At 43.8% G+C, this 21,176-nt stretch overlaps 1 protein-coding gene across 1 annotated transcript; it reads left to right on the top strand.

The window, feature by feature from the left end:
* The first annotated feature begins 678 nt into the window (after positions 1 to 678).
* LOC311150414 (ubiquitin carboxyl-terminal hydrolase 31-like) lies at positions 679 to 19,325 on the top strand. The gene is made up of 16 exons (XM_084187884.1): positions 679 to 1,392; positions 1,583 to 1,714; positions 2,804 to 2,898; positions 3,003 to 3,095; positions 4,445 to 4,580; positions 5,308 to 5,455; positions 5,625 to 5,805; positions 5,983 to 6,094; positions 8,361 to 8,455; positions 9,381 to 9,458; positions 15,520 to 15,649; positions 16,143 to 16,262; positions 16,557 to 16,782; positions 16,897 to 17,055; positions 17,265 to 17,420; positions 17,613 to 19,325. Exons 1-16 carry the CDS (start codon positions 829 to 831, stop codon positions 19,097 to 19,099), a joined length of 3,912 nt encoding a protein of 1,303 aa, XP_084044010.1. The 5' UTR covers positions 679 to 828; the 3' UTR covers positions 19,100 to 19,325.
* The last annotated feature ends 1,851 nt before the right edge of the window (positions 19,326 to 21,176 follow it).

Below are 21,176 nucleotides of genomic sequence, written 5' to 3'. Positions count from 1 at the left end.
TATGGAGAAAAAAAAAGTCACAGTGGAACCCCCCTCCCTCCCCCAGTTGTATTTTGGCGTTGACTCTGTTACGTCAGCTGTTTCTCTGCGGTCCTGCAGTGTCCGTGTTTTTTTTTTAGCTGATATTGTGAAAAACTGACTCCGTTGCACTGGAAAGTCGGATTTAGGAGAATACTTCAGTTTGGAAAGCATAGGACATGTTACAATCCCACTCAAGTTAATCAAGGACACGGAATTAAACGTCTCTTGGCTACATTTATATTTTCGATGAGGACACTTCTGCGCAAGGGACTCATTTATGCCGTGGCTAGCATCTCTGGCTAGCTAATGTGCAAATGCTAACTATAAAAACAATCAGCTAGCTACAAGAAACGACTTGCAAGAACGTCAGCGGATACGTTGACTTGTTTAGCATATAAAAATGCATTGACAACTTATTGTCATTTGTGTATTTTACTAAATTGAATCACTTAAAATTGATTAATGTATGGCTTGTAAGCTAGCTAACTAGCCAATTTAGCTAGCTGATTCGCTAACTAGCTACCTATGGATTGTTGCTGTTGTGTTAGCTGACACACTAACGTTAGCTATGCAATTAGATCAACATAACAATTGTCTTTGGAAATGTGTTGACACGTATTTAATGGTAGTCAATGCTATACCCCTAGTATGGGAAATATATCCCAGCAAGCTAGTTTATGGGTTGAGATGTAACTTGACATCCCAATCCCAGTTGAGATGTAGCACAAGACAGCTGAAAGTAATTCTAGTTAGCTAGCTAACTCAGCTCGTTCAGCACAGGAAAGATTGAATTTTGACATTGATTGCATGAGGGGATGCCCAACAAGTCAGACAATCATGTCTAGTAAAGCCACGACTAAAGAGAAGAAATCTGGTAGCTTCAGCAAGAAACTCTTCAGACGAGGCTCTGTGCGCTCTGTGGGTAGTTTTATGGGGAGAGTCCTCAGGACCCTGTCAACCTTGTCCCATTTTGGATCAGATGGGCATGCTATTGAAGGTGACAAAGACGATGGGGGTTTCACATTATTCAAAACTGGAGGCAAAGATTCAACAGCTTTGGATGATAGTGACCGTTACCTCGGAGAGAAGGTCCCTGGAGTGTCTGGTCTCAAAAACCATGGTAACACTTGTTTCATGAATGCCATCCTCCAGTGTCTGAGTAACACTGAACTCTTTGCTGAGTATTTGGCACTGGAACAATACCGGGGAGTCGAGGAAACGGACGAGGAGAAGGAGAAACTGAAGACAAACTGTGTGCATTTGGGGAGGAAGGGCCCTCAGGACAGAGGCGAGGTGACAGAGCAGCTGTCTGGACTGGTCCGGGCCCTGTGGACATTTGAATACACCCCACAGCACAGCAGGGAGTTCAAAGTAAGTTGGTACAATGTATCATAAAGCAAAACTGCTTGTCTCACAGGACTGCATTTAGCCCTCAGATTCAGCCTATACTACAGATTTTTGAAACAGCCTAATGGTCAAATACATTTAGGCTACATCATACTTCTGAGACTAGGCTATCACCAGAACTTTCAAGCAGTGTTGCTTGTGCTGTTTGTTACAGAATGCTGTCTCAAAGAGCGCTTTGCAGTATAGAGGCAATGCTCAGCATGATGCCCAGGAGTTTCTGCTCTGGCTTCTGGACAGGGTACATGAGGACCTCAACAACCATCCCAACAACAGGCCTTCCATTAAGGTAAACTTTTGTTTGTACATCATAGAGTTAGGGGCTACTAATGCAACTTCAGGAACGGTGGTAGTGGCTAGGTTAGCACAGCGAGACAGTTAGTGATGTGACCTCGAGCCAGCAGGGAATGGAGTTGTACCTGAGGTGAGTCAGCAGTCTGAGTGGATGAGGTGACTGGCTAATTGTGATGTCCTTTGAAGCCTCACTCAGACATTCCAAACGGAATAACATTGGAGCGAGGGAAAGGGCCTGGCATCCTGCAGGCCAGGGCAGATTTACCGACCTAACCCATTTCTGAACGCAGAGCCCCTTATCAGGCATCAATCTTCCAGCGCACTGGAACAAACAAGTTAGGAGATAGAGCTCACTTCCCTACTTTACAGTGTGCTGACTGATTCATCTCCTGTGGGAGAATGAACAGGAAGTGATGGTGTTCTGTGTCCCCTTCCTGGATTTCTCAGTCTCCTCGGTCTGCTATCACTCACAGCTCCCTGCTCTGTAAAGGCGTCCGCATGCTTCCCATCCAAAACAATCAGAGACTAATCGTTTTCATGCAAATGTTGTTCACCTGAGAAGTAAAATTGTGCGACTAAGGTCTCCTCTGCAAAAACGTCAAAGTTAGTGACCGATATCTTGAGTTATCTTAGATGAATTCTGTCTATGTTGAGGAAGTGTATACTGGCTACGGTGTCTCAAGATGGACAAACGGTACTATTGCTGCTTTCCCGTTTTTCAAGCAAAGGTCTTTTAAGGGAGTATGCGAGCACATTCGTTCGCCTAGCTGAGTTCGACTAGGCGCCAGCAGAACCAAAGCACGTGGAAGGCTTTAGACATGCAGAGTGAGAGACGTGACCTGAATAGACCCCACAGAGCTTTGTTGATTAGTCCGCCATGTCAAATGCCCATACATCCTTGAGGATAAGTCAGAGGAGCTGCAGCATCACTGGCAGTTTTGTTTGTATTTTGGTCTCTTATCCTTTCGATGTCTTTCAGACTGTGCTTTGGATGCTCTTTGACGTAGTGAATAGAATACAGCCTCAATATCCTAAATCGTCTAATATGCAGTGAGAGCTCATCCGCTCTGTTTTCTCCTATTAGCCACCAGTGGAAGAGGATGATGGGGGTCTAGAGGGGCCTTCTCTTCCGCTCTCTACCGGTTCATTTGTGCAAGAGCTATTTCAGGCCCAGTACAGGTAGGTCTTATTTGATGCTTACCGCTGAGGAGTTTTATATTCTCCATTCTGTTTATTCCTCATGACTTCTTCTGAGACAAAGTAGTTCCCTTTCTTACCGACAGGTCGTCGCTCACCTGCCCGCATTGCCAAAAACAGAGCAACACCTTTGATCCTTTCCTCTGCATCTCCCTGCCCATCCCCTTACCTCACACAAGGTGAGTACACATCTCTGCTGTGTTCCAGCATTGGGTCTGGTGGCCGGAACAAGACTGTTGAAATGTACATCTTGAGACTACTTGAGACTGTGGTTCATTTCAATTTCCCAGGGATGCGGAAGCAAAGCAAATAAGAAGGAATGTCGTTTGGGGCCAAATATGCCATTTAGGAGACTATCTGCAGACCAAGCCAAGACAGTATTATGGGACTAATCTATTTCTAAAGCCAATTTAAGGGCTACATGCCCAGAAAAACACTCAATGGCTAAAGCAAAAAGGAAAATAGACGTACTTTTAAATTTGAAATGAAGATGTAGGCCTATGACATTTTAGAAATATGTTGTGTTCTTCTCTGTCATCATTTTAGTATTTTGAATTTCATTATTTGTGCCTAGCAGTCAAAACCACCTTTATGCTCACTCAGCTGAGGATTCATAATGCTCCTAAACTGAGGTACCTGGGACATGTATGGCCTTTTTGTCCTCATGACACAGTGATGCTATTTTACGATGGTGTTATACTGTCACATCAAGGAGAGAGTACCCTGTTCGATGCAGATTCTTTTTTAAGCCACTAAATTCATTACTGCCCATGCATAATTAAAGATGGGAAGGATGAGGTGAAATTAGGAGATAGGCAGTGGCACATTACGTCCCATTAGTCCTCCAGCGAATCTGATTGATGACAGAATAATGGTCCTCCAGACCAAGGCTCAGTGGCTCACCGCTCTGGCTTCACTTCTTCTTCTTCCTCCTCCTCCCAGAAACACAATCCTGTTACTCAAGTTTGGGTTATCAGTTATCACTCATCTGAAGCATCTAGGTTATTTCTCAGAATCAAAATGTTCTGCTATGCCTGTAATGCCACTGTTTCTGGCCTTAGTTGAGCTGATGTGAAGACAGATCCCACATAACTGAAGTTCAAATGACAGAGAAACTCAGAAATGGCAACCATCTTGAAAATGTGGGTTCTCCAAAATGTGGGGTATCTGAAACTGAACTCCTGAAAAAGCTGCATTGCTGTGCCTGCTGGCTGAGTTCTTAGTGTCAGCTTAGAGAAGCACTGATCCACACAGTCACCAGAGGAATCCTGCTCAGTGCTCTGAGTAATTACAAATTAGCCAGTCTCCAGACAATGAGGTAGCAGCATTATTAGAGGAGATGGAAACCTGTCCTCTCCTAAGAGGTTGATTATTGGACGTAATTGTGTTTGATATGGCGACAGTTGAGTTTGTCCATTCTGTTAATTCCTGGACCTTGTCAGTGGTTTTTATCTGGTGTTTTGTAATTATTTCATGCAGGGTGCCAATATTTGATCCCTGTCATTTCCCATGTTTCTTCTCCTCCCAGGCCTCTGTATGTGACAGTGGTCTACCAGGGGAAGTACTCTCACTGTATGAGGATTGGAGTGGCCGTGCCCCTGAACAGCACCGTGTACAGACTCCGAGATGCTGTGTCACGTGAGACCAAGATCCCCCTGGACCAGGTGCTGCTTCCTTCCTGCTCTCTTATCCCTAGCAGCCTCAGCTCTGTCTTACTAGGTTACATACACACAGACGTTAACTTGAATGTTTTATTTTATTGTGGTATCTAGCTACTAAGGATTTCAAAGGATTGTTATCTGAAAATAACAGTAAAGGAGCACCCTACTTAGGCTTACTTTTCCTTGAATGATTAATCCCTGGGTACTAGACTGATTGTGTGCCCATTTCAGTATTAATAGCTGCTTTATAGTGTTGTGGTATTAGGATAGTGAATCATAGTCTCTTTAATCAGGATGAAGGGTTCACTGGAACAGAGCCCATTGTATCCAAGAACAACAGAACTGATGCTTAGGTTTGATGTGGCTGAACCTTTCATACAGTGATGTCATTGGATAACATTAAGTAAAACACTAGTCTGTGTGAAATCCTGGTCTGAATAAGAAAAGCTGATATGATTGAGGGATAGGTCAAGGACTCCAGGAGGAAGGGAGGGGGTTTTCAATCATAGTGTGTAGCCTTCTGTATTTACCATTGTTCTGTATTTACAGAAGAGGTAGGCCTATACACTGTAGAGAATACTGATGTTTATTTGTGTTCTGTTTTTCATTCACTAAAATGGGCATGGCCTAACTAATGTTTCACCATCTTATCTGAATAAAAGCATTTCAGAGTTGACTAAATGGCAGCAGCGTATTGATTTGTTCTGACTTCCTCTTATCTCTGTTTCAGTTTGTTTTGACGGAGATGTACTACGACGGTTTCCATCGCTCCTTCTGTGATGATGACGACGATCTCGATATCATTCAGGAGAGCGATTCCATCTTTGCCTTTGAGACGCCTGAGACCTTCAGGCTAGAGAACATTCGAACCAAGAGAGGTACCTCTTCACTATTAATCTACTTTTGATATCAAATTATTCAATACGTTTTGGGCATAAAAAAAATAATAATTTGTGCAGTTTTGGTAGTGTACTTGTCATGCATTTTGTGTAATGTATATTGAAGTATTGACTGAGTATCAATGACCAATTGGGATTTGAAATCCAGGGAGTCTCCTTGCCAACCTGAACCAGAACAACTTAAAGTTTGGGAGTGAGATGAGCAGGACTTCATCTTTCATGCAAGGAGCTGTGAATCCTGCCACTGCAACGCCCAATAAGAACATGGGGGCCGACAAGATGGTCCTGCTGATCTGTAACCGAGCCTGCACCGGCCAGCAAGGGAGGAGGTACTATAGAGATGCACTATTAATAATATTGATTACAATGTTCTAATTGTATTTCTATGGGTACTACAGCCCAGCGTTTTCCACTGTCCTCTGAAACCGTGCAGGTCATATGAGATTTGTTATATTAAGGCATATTTGGAGTCTGTTAACAGTAGAATATCATTCCCTCTGTTCCAGGTTTGGTCTTCCATTTGTACTGTACATGGATCGCACTGTGACCTGGGATATCCTGCAGAAGGTGATCCTGGAGAAGATGCATCACCTGCTCAGGCCAGGAGTTTACATTCAGGTGGGTGAATGGAAACACAACCCCACAGAATTGAGGTAAACTGTCAACTAAAAAACAATGATGATATGGCGAAAGACTCTGAATTACAACCTGTGAAGGCTTTCACTAGCAGGCACTGTGGTTTACTGCATTTAACCCCCTAGAGTCGATTGACGCACTGGAATCTAAATGACATAACAAAAAAATCCCCATCAAAATCAGTCAGTATAAGCTAGAGATATGTTTTTTTGCATTGGATGTGTCTCAATCCACTGCATCCGCCAGTGTCGCACTTGCGCATCTGCGGTAAAAGGCGGCAGAGCTAGAGCGGTGTGCGTCAGACCATGAGAGATCCATAAAATCGTTCTTCTCATGAAAACGTCTGAACAGTTTGACCTAGAAATTATTATGACCGCTCAATGGAAAGGTAAGACTCCCACAAACTCAGTTTTGCTCTACGACCCCCACAAGTGTCACAGGATTCGTCTGAAGGTAACCGGCACCGGTTTAAAAAAACGAATGGAAGTATGAAGGGAGTTTTGTGCCTACCCAAAAAAGGGGTTAAATATGTGTAAAAAAAATATATATATACAGTACCAGTCAAAAAATATATATATACAGTACTATTATAGAATAATAGTGAAGAATTCAAAACTATGAAATAACACATGGAATCATGTCGTAACCAAAAAAGTGTTAGACAAATCAAAATATATTTTATATTTGAGATTCCACCCTTTGCCTTGATGCCTTGATGACAGCTTTGCACACTCTTGGCATTCTCTCAACCAGCTTTACCTGGAATGCTTTTCCAACGGTCTTGAAGGAGTTCCCACATATGCTGAGTACTTGTTGGCTGCTTTTCCTTCACTCTGCCGTCAACTCATCCCAAACCATCTCAATTGGGTTGAGGTCGGGGGATTGTAGAGGGCAGGTCATCTGATGCAGCACTCCATCACTTTCCTTCTTTGTAAAATAGCCCTTACACAGCCTGGAGGTGTGTTGGGTCATTGTCCTGTTGAAAAACAAATGATAGTCCCACTAAGCCCAAACCAGATGTGATGGCGTATCGCTGCAGAATGCTGTGGTAGCCATGCTGGTTAAGTGTGCCTTGAATTCTAAATAAATCACAGACAGTGTCACCAGCAAAGCACCCCCACACCATAACACCACCACCTCCATGATTTACAGTGGGAAATACACATGCAGAGATCATCATTTCATTCCTCGCCGTTCTCATGATCATTGCAACTCCACGAGGTGAGATCTTGCATGGAGCCCCAGGCCGAGGGAGATTGACAGTTCTTTTGTGTTTCTTCCATTTGCGAATAATTGCACCAACTGTTGTCACCTTCTCACCAAGCTGCTTGGCGATGGTCTTGTAGCCCATTCCAGCCTTGTGTAGGTCTACAATCTTGTCCCTGACATCCTTGGAGAGCTCTTTGGTCTTGGCCATGGTGGAGAGTTTGGAATCTGATTGATTGATTGCTTCTGTGGTCAGGTGTCTTTTATACAGGTAACAAGCTGAGATTAGGAGCACTCCCTTTAAGAGTGTGCTCCTAATCTTAGCTCGTTACCTGTATAAAAGACACCTGGGAGCCAGAAATCTTTCTGATTGAGAGGGGGTCAAATACTTATTTCCCTCATTAAAATGCAAATCAATTTATAACATTTTTGACATGCGTTTTTCTGGATATTTTTTTTGTTATTCTGTCTCTCACTGTTCAAATAAACCTACCATTAAAATTATAGACTGATCATTTCTTTGTCAGTGGGCAAATGTACAAAATCAGCAGGAGATCAAATACTTTTTTCCCCTCACTGTATCTCCTAAATTTAGGACAGACACTTCAAAACCTTGTTTCTTATTATTTATATTTTGACTGTCCTTTTTGCCATATATGAATGTGTTATTCAATGCGTTTCTATGGGCTTTAGTAGTAAAGGCCAAAATCAATATGTTATCAAATACATGTTTATATATTTTTTATTATATCTAAAGGGGTCCTAAAATTCAAAATATAATAGCTAAATTATCTATAGTATGACCATCTTAAAACAATTCCATATGTCAGCTTAGCACCCCCTATCCTCCAACGTCTTAGACTCTAAAGAAATAAACAGTTGATTCCCATGTAATGGCACGTTGGACGTTTTAAGTTGCTTCATTGGATAGAATGCAGTTGGTCTGGTTTGAAAAGCACAGCCATGGCAACATGTCTATACGTAGCAGTCAGGTAGTGGGAATAGGGATAGTGAGTAACTAAAGTCTTGGTATTATCTGCAGGTGGGGCCCTTCAGCCTACGAGTGGTTGGTGTGGTTGGCATCACGTACCTCCTGCCCCAAGAGGAGCAGCCTCTCTGTCACCCAACAGTGGAAAGGTCAGTCTCCTTGTTATTCCTGGTCCTCTGTAGCTCAGTTGGTAGAGCATGGTGCTTGCAATTCCAGGATAGTGTGTTTGATTCCCGGGACCACCCATACAGATGTGATATCTTAATTTGACTAGTTTCTATATTATATGGATTATAATGAATGGACATTTTTATAGGGGTTGATACATTTTTTGTTCAACCTCGAATGCAATAAATTTTCATTTCCTGTTGCGCAGGAAAATTCTCTGCGACAACAGGGTGATCAAATTAAGATAGCACGTCTGTACGTAAAAAATGTATGCACACATGACAGTAAGTCGCTTTGGATAAAAGTGTCTGCTAAATGGCATTATATTTTATATTATTCAACTGTAACTCTCAACCAGGGTCATGTTCAGTAGGGCACATAACAAAACGTTTCTCATCACAAAAAGGACATCTGTGTTCAGGTAGTATCTCCCCTTTTCAAAATGTTTTCTTCCTACTGAACACCACCTCCTCACCCCCAATGCACACTGTTGTTTACTGTTCACTGCCTCCTTGTAATCCTCTAACCACACTTGAATGCCAGATCAGATGCTCTTATGTCACCAGAACCATTAAATGGCGTGCCTTTACATGTTTTGGTGTCTGTTTCTTCACACACACTGCTTGCTCAGCAAGTTTGGTTTATAGTTTATATCCCAGTTGCTGATTCAATTGAATAGAATGGAAGTTTGTCACACAGTACACACATTAAAAAGCTGGATAGATATGTGTACAGCAGGCAAAAGGACAGCCACATGGGTAATGTAAATCCAATTCACTTAGATTTGTAGTGTTTTAAAGATGAGAGGAATACAGCTTATTGGTTGGAATATTTTTAACTTGTCAGGCAGGGTTGTGAAACTGGCTTGTTCTCGTTTTCCCTCATAACATAATCTTTCATCGGCAGAGCGTACAAGTCCTGTGGCCAGGGGGGACCGCCGCACGTCAAGATAGTGGTGGAGTGGGACAAAGAGACCAAGGATTAGTGAGTGAACGCTGCACAACAATATTGCTGGTGCTCTGCATCCCTTTGATAAACGCCATGTTTCTGGGGTTTTGTGGTGAGATTTATCCTGCAGGGAAATACATTACCGTAAATGATCCCCATAAAGCCACTAGGGATGGGGACGGTTGTTAGAATATTTGAATATCCAAATGGAAGTTAGTATTCAATTACTTGCGAGAATATATACAGTTGAACTCGGAAGTTTACATACACTTAGGTTGGAATCATTAAAACTCGTTTTTCAACCACTCCACAAATGTCTTGTTAACAAACTATAGTTTTGGCAAGTCGGTTAGGACATCTACTTTTTCCAACAATTGTTTACAGACAGATTATTTCACTTATAATTCACTGTATCACAATTCCAGTGGGTCAGAAGTTTACATACATTACGTTGACTGTGCCTTTAAACAGCTTGGAAAATTCCAGAAAATGTCATGGCTTTAGAAGCTTCGGATAGGCTAATTGACATAATTTGAGTCAATTGGAGGTGTACCTGTGGATGTATTTCAAGGACTACCTTCAAACTCCGTGCCTGTTTGCTTGACATCATGGGAAAATCAAAAGAAATCAGCCAAGACCTCAGAAAAGAAAGTGCAGACCTCCACAAGTCTGGTTCATCCTTGGAAGCAATTTCCAAACGCCTGAAGGTACCACGTTCATCTGTACAAACAATAGTATGCAAGTATAAACACCATGGGACCACGCAGCCGTCATACCGCTCAGGAAGGAGACGCGTTCTGTCTCCTAGAGATGAACGTACTTTTGTGCGAAAAGTGCAAATCAATCCCAGAAAAACAGCAAAGGACCTTGTGAAGATGCTGGAGGAAACAGCTACAAAAGTATCTATATCCACAGTAAAACGATTCCTATATCGACATAACCTGAAAGGCTCTCAGCAAGGAAGAAGCCACTGCTCCAAAACCGCCTTTAAAAAGCCAGACTACGGTTTGCAACTGCACATGGGGACAAAGATTGTCCTTTTTGGAGAAATGTCCTCTGGTCTAATGAAACAAAAATAGAACTGTTTGGCCATAATGACCATTGTTATGTTTGGAGGAAAAAGGGGGAGCTTGCAAGCCGAAGAACACCATCCCAACCGTGAAGCACGGGGTGGCAGCATCATGCTGTGGGGGTGCTTTGCTGCAGGAGGGACTGGTGCACTTCACAAAATAGATGGCATCATGAGGAAGGAAAATTATGTGGATATATTGAAGCAACATCTCAAGACATCAGTAAGGAAGTTAAAGCTTGGTCGCAAATGGGTCTTCCAAATGGACAATGACCTCAAGCATACTTCCAAAGTTGTGGCAAAATGGCTTAAGGACAACAAAGTAAAGGTATTGGAGTGGCCATCACAAAGCCCTGACCTCAATCCTATAGAACATTTGTGGGCAGAACTGAAAAAGCGTGTGTGAGCAAGGAGGCCTACAAACCTGACTCAGTTACACCAGCTTTGTCAGGAGGAATGGGCCAAAATTCACCCAACTTATTGTGGGAAGCTTGTGGTAGGCTACCCAAAACGTTTGACCCAAGTTAAACAATTTAAAGGCAATGCTATGAAATACTAATTGAGTGTATGTAAACTTCTGACCCACTGGGAATGTGATGAAAGAAATAAAAGCTGAAATAAATAATTCTCTCTACTATTATTCTGACATTTCACATTCTTAAAATAAAGTGGTGATCCTAACTGACCTAAAACAGGGAATTTGTACTGGGATTAAATGTCAGGAATTGTGAAAAACAAAGTTTAAATGTATTTGGCTAAGGTGTATGTAAACTTTCGACTGTACTGTGTGTGTGTGTATGTGTATATATATATATATATATATATATATATATATATATATATATATATATATATATATATATATATATATACACACATATATATATATATACACACATATACACAGTGGGGAAAAAAGGATTTAGTCAGCCACCAATTGTGCAAGTTCTCCCACTTAAAAAGATGAGAGAGGCCTGTAATTTTCATCATAGGTACACGTCAACTATGACAGACAAATTGAGAAAAAAAAATCCAGAAAATCACATTGTAGGATTTTTAATGAATTTATTTGCAAATTATGATGGAAAATAAGTATTTGGTCACCTACAAACAAGCAAGATTTCTGGCTCTCACAGACCTGTAACTTCTTCTTTAAGATGCTCCTCTGTCCTCCAGTCGTTACCTGTATTAAATGGCACCTGTTTGAACTTGTTATCAGTATAAAAGACACCTGTCCACAACCTCAAACAGTCACACTCCAAACTCCACTATGGCCAAGACCAAAGAGCTGTCAAAGGACACCAGAAACAAAATTGTAGACCTGCACCAGGCTGGGAAGACTGAATCTGCAATAGGTAAGCAGCTTGGTTTGAAGAAATCAACTGTGGGAGCAATTATTAGGAAATGGAAGACATACAAGACCACTGATAATCTCCCTCGATCTGGGGCTCCACGCAAGATCTCACCCCGTGGGGTCAAAATGATCACAAGAACGGTGAGCAAAAATCCCAGAACCACACGGGTGGACCTAGTGAATGACCTGCAGAGAGCTGGGACAAAAGTAACAAAGCCTACCATCAGTAACACACTACGCCGCCAGGGACTCAAATCCTGCAGTGCCAGACGTGTCCCCCTGCTTAAACCAGTACATGTCCAGGCCCGTCTGAAGTTTGCTAGAGTGCATTTGGATTATCCAGAAGAGGATTGGGAGAATGTCATATGGTCAGATGAAACCAAAATATAACTTTTTGGTAAAAACTCAACTCGTCGTGTTTGGAGGACAAAGAATGCTGAGTTGCATCCAAAGAACACCATACCTACTGTGAAGCATGGGGGTGGAAACATCATGCTTTGGGGCTGTTTTTCTGCAAAGGGACCAGGACGACTGATCCGTGTAAAGGAAAGAATGAATGGGGCCATGTATTGTGAGATTTTAGTGAAAACCTCCTTCCATCAGCAAGGGCATTGAAGATGAAACATGGCTGGGTCTTTCAGCATGACAATGATCCCAAACACACCGCCCGGGCAAAGAAGGAGTGGCTTCGTAAGAAGCATTTCAAGGTCCTGGAGTGGCCTAGCCAGTCTCCAGATCTCAACCCCATAGAAAATGTTTGGAGGGAGTTGAAAGTCTGTGTTGCCCAGCGACAGCCCCAAAACATCACTGCTCTAGGGGAGATCTGCATGGAGGAATGGGCCAAAATACCAGCAACAGTGTGTGAAAACCTTGTGAAGACTTACAGAAAACGTTTGACCTGTGTCATTGCCAACAAAGGGTATATAACAAAGTATTGAGAAACTTTTGTTATTGACCAAATACTTATTTTCCACCATAATTTGCAAATAAATTCATAAAAAATCCTACAATGTGATTTTCTGGATTTTTTTTCCTCATTTTGCCTGTCATAGTTGACGTGTACCTATGATGAAAATGTCTGGCCTCTCATCTTTTTAAGTGGGAGAACTTGCACAATTGGTGGCTGACTAAATCATTTTTTCCCCACTGTGTGTGTGTGTATATATATATATATATATATATATATATATATATATATATATATATATATATATATATATATATATATATATATATATAGGCTAGGCCTATTTTAATGAAATACTTTGTCTAACATTTTATTATCTATGTGATATTGCAACATATAAGGATATACCATGACATTAGACATTTTAATAAAACAGCAGTTTTATTATGACAGTTTTTATGAGTGCTCTCCATTTAAAAAAAAGACGTACCGGTAGCCTACACACACTTTATGAGTGTAGCTTGTTATTGTCGGTCAATCAAAGCAGCACTACCATCAAAAGCTCCATGTGTACCAAGTGAAGTGGGAGGATTTCTAATCAATGCAAAATGGAATTACAATTACGAAATTAAGTTGGCTTAATGTAAGAAAGTAGGCTACAATGATCAACCAACAGGTAGGCTGTTGTTTAATATGAATGGAGTTGTTGTAGACAAGGACGTGGGGAGCACAGCAGCCCGGGCGGCAGGTAGCTTAGTGGGTAAATTGTGCCAGTAACCGAAAGGTTGCTGGTTCTAATCCCCGAGCCGACTAGGTGAAAAATCTGTCGATGTGCCCTTAAGCAAGGCACTTAACCCTAATTGCTCATGTAAGTCGCTCTGGATAAGAGCGTCTGCTAAATGACTAAAATGTAAATGTAAGCTAGCTAGCTAGCTGGCTAACTAATTTAGCTGGGTCATTCCTACTAAGCGATACATTTTGGATCTCATAACTTTTGGACAAAATATATACTGAACAAAAATATAAACAACATGTAAATTGGTGGTCCCATGTTTCATGAGCTGAAAAAAAAAAATCCAGAAATTTTCCGTACGCACAAAAAGCGTATTTCTCTCAATTTTTTTGCACTAATTTGTTTACATCCCTGTTAGTGAGCATTTCTCCTTTGCCAAGATAATCCATCTACCTGACAGGTGTGGCATATCAAAAAGCTGATTAAACAGTGCGATCATTACACAGGTGCACCAACTGCTTGGGAAAATAAAAGGCCACTCTAAAATTTGCAGTTTAGTTTTGAGGGAGCGTGCAATTGACATACTGACTGCAGGAATGTCCACCAGAGCTGTTGCCAGAGAGTTTAATGTTCAGTTCTCCACTATAAGCTGCATCCAACGTCGTTTTAGAGAATTTGGCAGTACGTCAAACCGGCCTCACAACCGCAGACCACGGGTAACCACGCCAGCCCAGTACCTCCACATACAGCTTCTTCACCTGCGGAATCGTCTGAGACCAGCCACCCAGACAGCTGATGAAACTAAGGATTATTTATGTCTGTAATAAAGCCCTTTTGTGGGGGGGAAAACGAATTCTGATTGGCTGGACCTGGCTCCCAAGTGGGTGGGCCTAATGCACCCCTGGCCAGTCATGTGAAATTATAGATTAGGGTTTAATGAATTTATTTAAATGTACTGATTTCCTTATATGAACTGTAACTCAGTGAAATTGTTGCATGTTTTTCTTTAAAACATATGTATTTCGACTATCCGGATATTCGAATGGTGAAATAATTAAAAATGCCCATCTCTTAAAGCCACTAAATATTCATTTAAACAAAATAGATTGTCTAAAGAGAGGGGCGAGAGATTATAGCAGACGAGGCACTTTGATGTTTGTTTTTGCTTTATTAAGGCAAAAGTCTGCACGCTTCAGTTCGGCTGGTGTCTTGCCGAACTCGGCTTGGCAAACCGAACGAGTGTGCTTGAGATAGGAAAAGAGAGAGAGGGGGGGGAATGGAGAGAGAGACGGCGAGGGAGAGAGCGAGCGCTAGGAAAACTTCCAATAGGGAGAGAGCAGCCACACCACTGAATCTGGGACACCTTCCCTCAACATCACAGACTCAACCTCATGGTGTAGAAACCCCAGCTTCTGGGACACCTTCGCTTGATAAATGCGAAAGAAACTGCAATAGTACTGTTTGTCCATTTTGAGACACTGTAGTCAGAATTAATCGAAGATAACTCAAGAAATCTGTCATTAATTTTGACGTTTTTGCCGATGAGTTCATAGTCGCGCAATTTTACATTTAACTAAGATGTTTGATGCAGTATTTATTTCTCAATTAAAACATCTGCATGAAAACGAACCGTCTCTCGTTGAATGACAACAAAGGCTTTATTGAAGAATCGCTACTGTTGACCAATCACAGACGAAGGGGCGGAGACTTTGGCTACCGACTTCGGCTTGCCTCAGAAAAAAAGGTGTGCCCGAACAGCCACATTTTATTTTTACCGAACTCCAAAATGAACAGAAACTTCACATAATGCCGTCATAATATATGCACAACCTCTTACGAACTGTTTTGGCTGGGAAGCACGCGGGTGCCTTTAGACAGGATAACATAAAGGAATGAAATCCTTAAGTATTAGCCTACCTAAGCAATCTCCACTTATTGGGAAGTGTCAGATTTAGTATTGTGTGTTAGGAAAGGAGGCAGTGTGTTGTTGAGTGATTCATTGGCTGACTGTGACTCCCCTCCCCTTCCATGCAGTCTGTTTGGGCTCACTGAGGAAGAGTACATCCCTGATGCTGAGAGTGTGTATCTGCACAGAGAGCAACACCATCAGCCCCAGGCCTGCACCCTCGCTCAGTGCCTCCAGGTCTACACCAAAGAGGAGCAGGTAACACTGGTGTACACACATACACACACGTTGTGTTGGTATCACAAGGCCACACACAATGGCCGTCGATGCATTTGTATGCTGTCGTATGTATTTAAACAAGAAAAGAGACTTGAAAAAAGGAACATTTTCTTACCTTCTTACCAGAGGGTTTGTTTATTATTCCACAGCTGACTATCCAATAGCCTTTCATTTGGTTCAAATGCTGAGGGTGCTGGATATTCTGCCCCTAATGCTATGTTTGAAATACAGCATTTTTATAATGGCTTCTCTCTGTCTGGAAGGACACCAGATAGACTCTGAATATACACTGTGGTTAGCCGAGGCTGGAGGTGGTCAGTTTAAGAACTGGCTCTGGTCACAAAAACGAGGTTGCTGTGAAAACATGGAGTAGAGCAGTCAGGAACTCCCTCTATGAGTGAGACTGATTTAAAAGCACTGCGGTGGGGAGCTTTTCCTTGATGGCTGCGTGTGTGGGCTGTCTCTGTTCCAGCTGGCCCCGGATGATGCCTGGCGCTGCCCCCACTGCAAGCAGCTGCAGCAGGGCCGCATCAAGCTCAGCCTGTGGACCCTGCCTGACGTCCTCATACTGCACCTCAAGAGGTTCAGACAGGTACTGCAGCAACAACATAGCATTCAGCACCCCCTTCAATTCCCACACTGAGAATTGTGTCCAAACATTCCTGTTATGTTTTAGTAATGGTAGTTTCTCATGCTTTGGGCGGCCCGACTGGTTCTTATTCTTGGTTTGCCTTCAGTCAGTGTTGCTTTGCTTTTTCTGTCTTGTCCATGTTCAGTCACTGTCACTCAGTCTTACCCAGTGACCTATCTCCTGCCTGTCTAAGAGGCAGGTGTAGCGACAGTTCAGTTGACTGGGTACTGATGTGTTTACTGCTGTGTCCTGTAGGAGGCTGACAGGAGGGTGAAGATGCAGAACATGGTGCGGTTCCCTCTGCTAGGCATGGACATGGCTCCTCACATGGTGAAGAGGTCCCAGAGCAGCTGGAGCCTGCCCTCCCACTGGTCACCATGGAGACGACCGTACGGCCTGGGGCGTAACCCTGACGACTACCTGTACGACCTGTACGCCGTCTGCAATCACCACGGAAACATGCATGGAGGCCACTACACAGGTAAGACTGGTGGTTTAGCAGTAGGGGGTAGTAGTCACTGACTGTGGAGGTAGATGGATAGGACTGACAGTTTCTTCACCATCACCCTAAATCTCTTGTTCTTCTAACCCCCAGCTTACTGTAAGAACTCTATTGACGGCCAGTGGTACTGCTTTGACGACAGTGAGGTCCAGCCCATCGCTGATGATGATGTGTGTCAGCAGACGGCCTACATCTTGTTCTACCAGAGGAGGAACACCATCCCCTCCTGGTCCGCCAATAGCTCCGTAGCAGGTCAGTGTTGGCTTCTTGGAGTGTGGGATTTTCCTGACACTAATGTTTAGTTAAGATGGTGTATTACGTTGTTCGATAGGAGAAATGTCATTAAGTGACATTGAAACTGTTTGTCCAGTCTTAGTTGGACTGTATCATCAACAACTTGGAGTGAGTTTGGTTATCTGTGAGAGACCTGAGGGGTTGATTGTTGTGTCTATCTGTGCCAGGCTCCACCAGCTCATCTCTGTGTGACCACTGGGTGAATCGTCTCCAAGGAAGCAGGCCGGCCAGCCTGGCTTCCGGGGCCTCCTCCAGACGCACCTCTCTGGCTTCCCTGGGCGAGTCGGTGGAGTTCACCACATGGGACCACTGCGAAGATGACGGTGGGATACACTGGGATACTCTGTCTTCTTTCTCCTTCTTCAGCTCTTTTCCCCTCCTCTCTCCCTCCTTTAGCTAGTTATTTTTAACTTATACTATCTGTTACCATGCCCACTTGAGAAAAGGGGGCATTAAATTATCCTTTCATTGAGTCTAGTGCATTAGTGTAAACTCATTTATTTTAATCTATTTAGGTGGTTTTTCGACCCGTCCCTTTGTTCGAAGCATCCAGCGTCAGAGCTTGTCTTCCAGGTCATCCATTGCCAGTCCTCTGGCCTTCAGTGAGAACGGCATGAAGCCCTCCTGGTCCCTCTCTGCCAAGCTCCAGATGAGGTCCAACTCCCCCTCACGCTTCTCCCTGGACTCACGCTCCTCTCCCCCCTTGGAGAGGATAGGAGAGAGGGGAGAGGCGTGTGATGACAAGGTATCCACGTCTTGCTTCGGTAGCTACAGCAGGCACGAGCGCTACCCTGGTGGCAGGGCCCCCTTGGCCATGATGGAGGGGAACAGCACCGATCAGGACCATGACAGGAGGATCCTAGACGAGATCTACTGCAGGGCCCCCACGCCAGCCGATAAGAAGAGCTCCAAGAGTGACCCGACTGACAACAACAACCAGATAACAGCCCTGGACCAAAACGCACAAGCCACCCCGTCGAAGGAGCAGAAACGCAAGAGCAGCACCGCCGGATCTGCCCAGAAGTTAGAGGCCATCGGGTCCAAAAAGAGTTCCATCAAGTCTGGGCCAGCGAAAAGCTCAAAGAAGCGCCAGTGTTCGTCCTCCAACCCCAAGTCCTCTACATCCCAAATGTCTTCCAGCCCTGTGGTGAAGGGCCCCAAGGTGACCAACTCTAAAGACAAGACCACCAGCAGCGGCAGTGCTACGCCCACCAGGACCCCATCCAAAAAGAAAGAGTCTTTGTCTTCCAAGGGTCCCGACTCGGCAGCTGATACCCCCCAGCGCAAGCAGCGCATCTCCACGCCGCAGTCCTCCGCCTCCCCCTCCCCCACCGTGAAGAAGAGTTCCCCTGGCCTTGAGAAGACCTCTGGTCGGAAGAAGCTGCTGGAGAGGAGCTGCAGTCGGGACTCGGGGTTGGTAAGCCCTCTGGTTGATAGGCCACGCTGGGGCAGCAACGCTGCAGCCCGGACCCCCACCAAGACCGCTGCGGAGGGGGTCCGTCCAGAGAGGAGGTTTTTGCGGAGTTCCATCAGCAGCTCCTCTGTCACCAGCCTGCGCTCCCCCAGCGTCTCCTCCAGGGACCCTAGGCGCAGCAGCAAGTCAGAGGACAAGGGTCTGTCGTTCTTCAAGAACGCCCTGCGCCAGAGAGAGTCTCGCCGGTCGGCCGATCTGGGTAAGACCAGCATCCTGGCCAAGAAGGCCTCTGAGAGGACAGCCAGGCTGAGCGGTCTGGAGGGGGATGGGTCGGCCAATGCCTCACTGCAGGCCTCCCCAGAGCATCATGTGAACGAGGTTGTCACTGAGGTAAAGGAGTCCTCCAAGCCCTCCAACCCAGTCAGACGCTCTCTGTTACCTGTTATAGGCAAATCCAAGTCTTCCACTTCTGAATCCAGTCTTAATTCTCCCCCCAATGGGAAAAAGCCTCTTGAGAAGCAGGCATCCTCCAGAAAGCTTTCTGCCAGCATGCAATCTTCTGCACGCCCGACACAGAAGCCTCAATGACATTATATATCGATAGCAGTCTCATTATTTTATGTATGCAGCTATTTTTTTCTGTGTGCCTAAGATGTGGTCCTCTGTAGCTCAGCTGGTAGAGCACGGCGCTTGTAACGCCAAGGTAGTGGGTTCAAATCCCGGGACCACCCATACACAAAAATGTATGCACGCATGACTGTAAGTCGCTTTGGATAAAAGCGTCTGCTAAATGGCATATTATTATTATTATTATGTATAGATTTAGAGAGTGTATATAGTATATATCTCTATATAGCTATACAGTGAGGGAAAAAAGTATTTGATCCCCTGCTGATTTTGTACGTTTGCCCACTGACAAAGAAATGATCAGTCTATAATTTTAATGGTAGGTTTATTTGAACAGTGAGAGACAGAATAACAACAAAAAATCCAGAAAAACGCATGTCAAAAATGTTATAAATTCATTAGCATTTGAATGAGGGAAATAAGTATTTGACCCCTCTGCAAAACATGACTTAGTACTTGGTGGCAAACCCTTGTTGGCAATCACAGAGGTCAGACGTTTCTTGTAGATGGCCACCAGGTTTGCACTCATCTCAGGAGGGATTTTGTCCCACTCCTCTTTGCAGATCTTCTCCAAGTCATTAAGGTTTCGAGGCTGACGTTTGGCAACTCGAACCTTCAGCTCCATCCACAGATTTTCTATGGGATTAAGGTCCTGAGACTGGCTACGCCACTCCAGGACCTTAATGTGCTTCTTCTTGAGCCACTCCTTTGTTGCCTTGGCCGTGTGTTTTGGGTCATTGTCATGCTGGAATACCCATCCACGACCCATTTTCAATGCCCTGGCTGAGGGAAGGAGGTTCTCACCCAAGATTTGACGGTACATGGCCCCGTCCATCGTCCCTTTGATGCGATGAAGTTGTTCTGTCCCCTTAGCAGAAAAACACCCCCAAAGCATAATGTTTCCACCTCCATGTTTGACGGTGGGGATGGTGTTCTTTGGGTCATAGGCAGCATTCCTCCTCCTCCAAACACAGCGAGTTGAGTTGATACCAAAGAGCTCCATTTTGGTCTCATCTGACCACAACACTTTCACCCAGTTCTCCTCTGAATCATTCAGATGTTCATTGGCAAACTTCAGACGGGCATGTATATGTGCTTTCTTGAGCAGGGGGAACTTGCGGGCGCTGCAGGATTTCAGTCCTTCACAGCGTAGTGTGTTACCAATTGTTTTCTTGGTGACTATGGTCCCAGCTGCCTTGAGATCATTGACAAGATCCTCCCGTGTAATTCTGGGCTGATTCTTCACCGTTCTCATGATCATTGCAACTCCACGAGATGAGATCTTGCATGGAGCCCCAGGCCGAGGGAGATTGACAGTTATTTTGTGTTTATTCCATTTGCACCAACTGTTGTTACCTTCTCACCAAGCTGCTTGGCGATGGTCTTGTAGCCCGTTCCAGCCTTGTGTAGGTCTACAATCTTGTCCCTGACATCCTTGGAGAGCTCTTTGGTCTTGGCCATGGTGGAGAGTTTGGAATCTGATTGATTGATTGATTGCTTCTGTGGACAGGTCTCTTTTATACAGGTAACACGCTGAGATTAGGAGCACTCCCTTTAAGAGTGTGCTCCTAATCTCAGCTCGTTACCTGTATAAAAGACACCTGGGAGCCAGAAATCTTTCTGATTGAGAGGGGGTCAAATACTTATTTCCCTCATTAATGCAAATCAATTTATAACATTTTTGACATGCGTTTTTCTGGATTTTGTTGTTGTTATTCTGTCACTCACTGTTCAAATAAACCTACCATTAAAATTATAGACTGATCATGTCTTTGTCAGTGGGCAAACGTACAAAATCAGCAGGGGATCAAATACTTTTTTCCCTCACTGTATAGATAGATGTACACTAACGTTCAAAAGTTTGGGGTCACTTAGAAATGTCCTTGTTTTCAAAAGAAAAGCAATTTTTTTGTCCATTAAAATAACATCAAATTGATCAGAAATACAGTGTAGACATTGTTAATGTTGTAAATGGCTATTGTAGCTGGAAACTGCTGATTTTTAATGGAATATCTACATAGGCGTACAGATGCCCATT

Source organism: Coregonus lavaretus (assembly GCF_964263955.1).
Source record: "Coregonus lavaretus genome assembly, chromosome: 2".
In the NCBI taxonomy this organism is placed as follows: domain Eukaryota; kingdom Metazoa; phylum Chordata; class Actinopteri; order Salmoniformes; family Salmonidae; genus Coregonus; species Coregonus lavaretus.
Note: the sequence above shows the minus strand (reverse complement) of the source record. Positions and strands in the feature narration are given on the sequence as shown.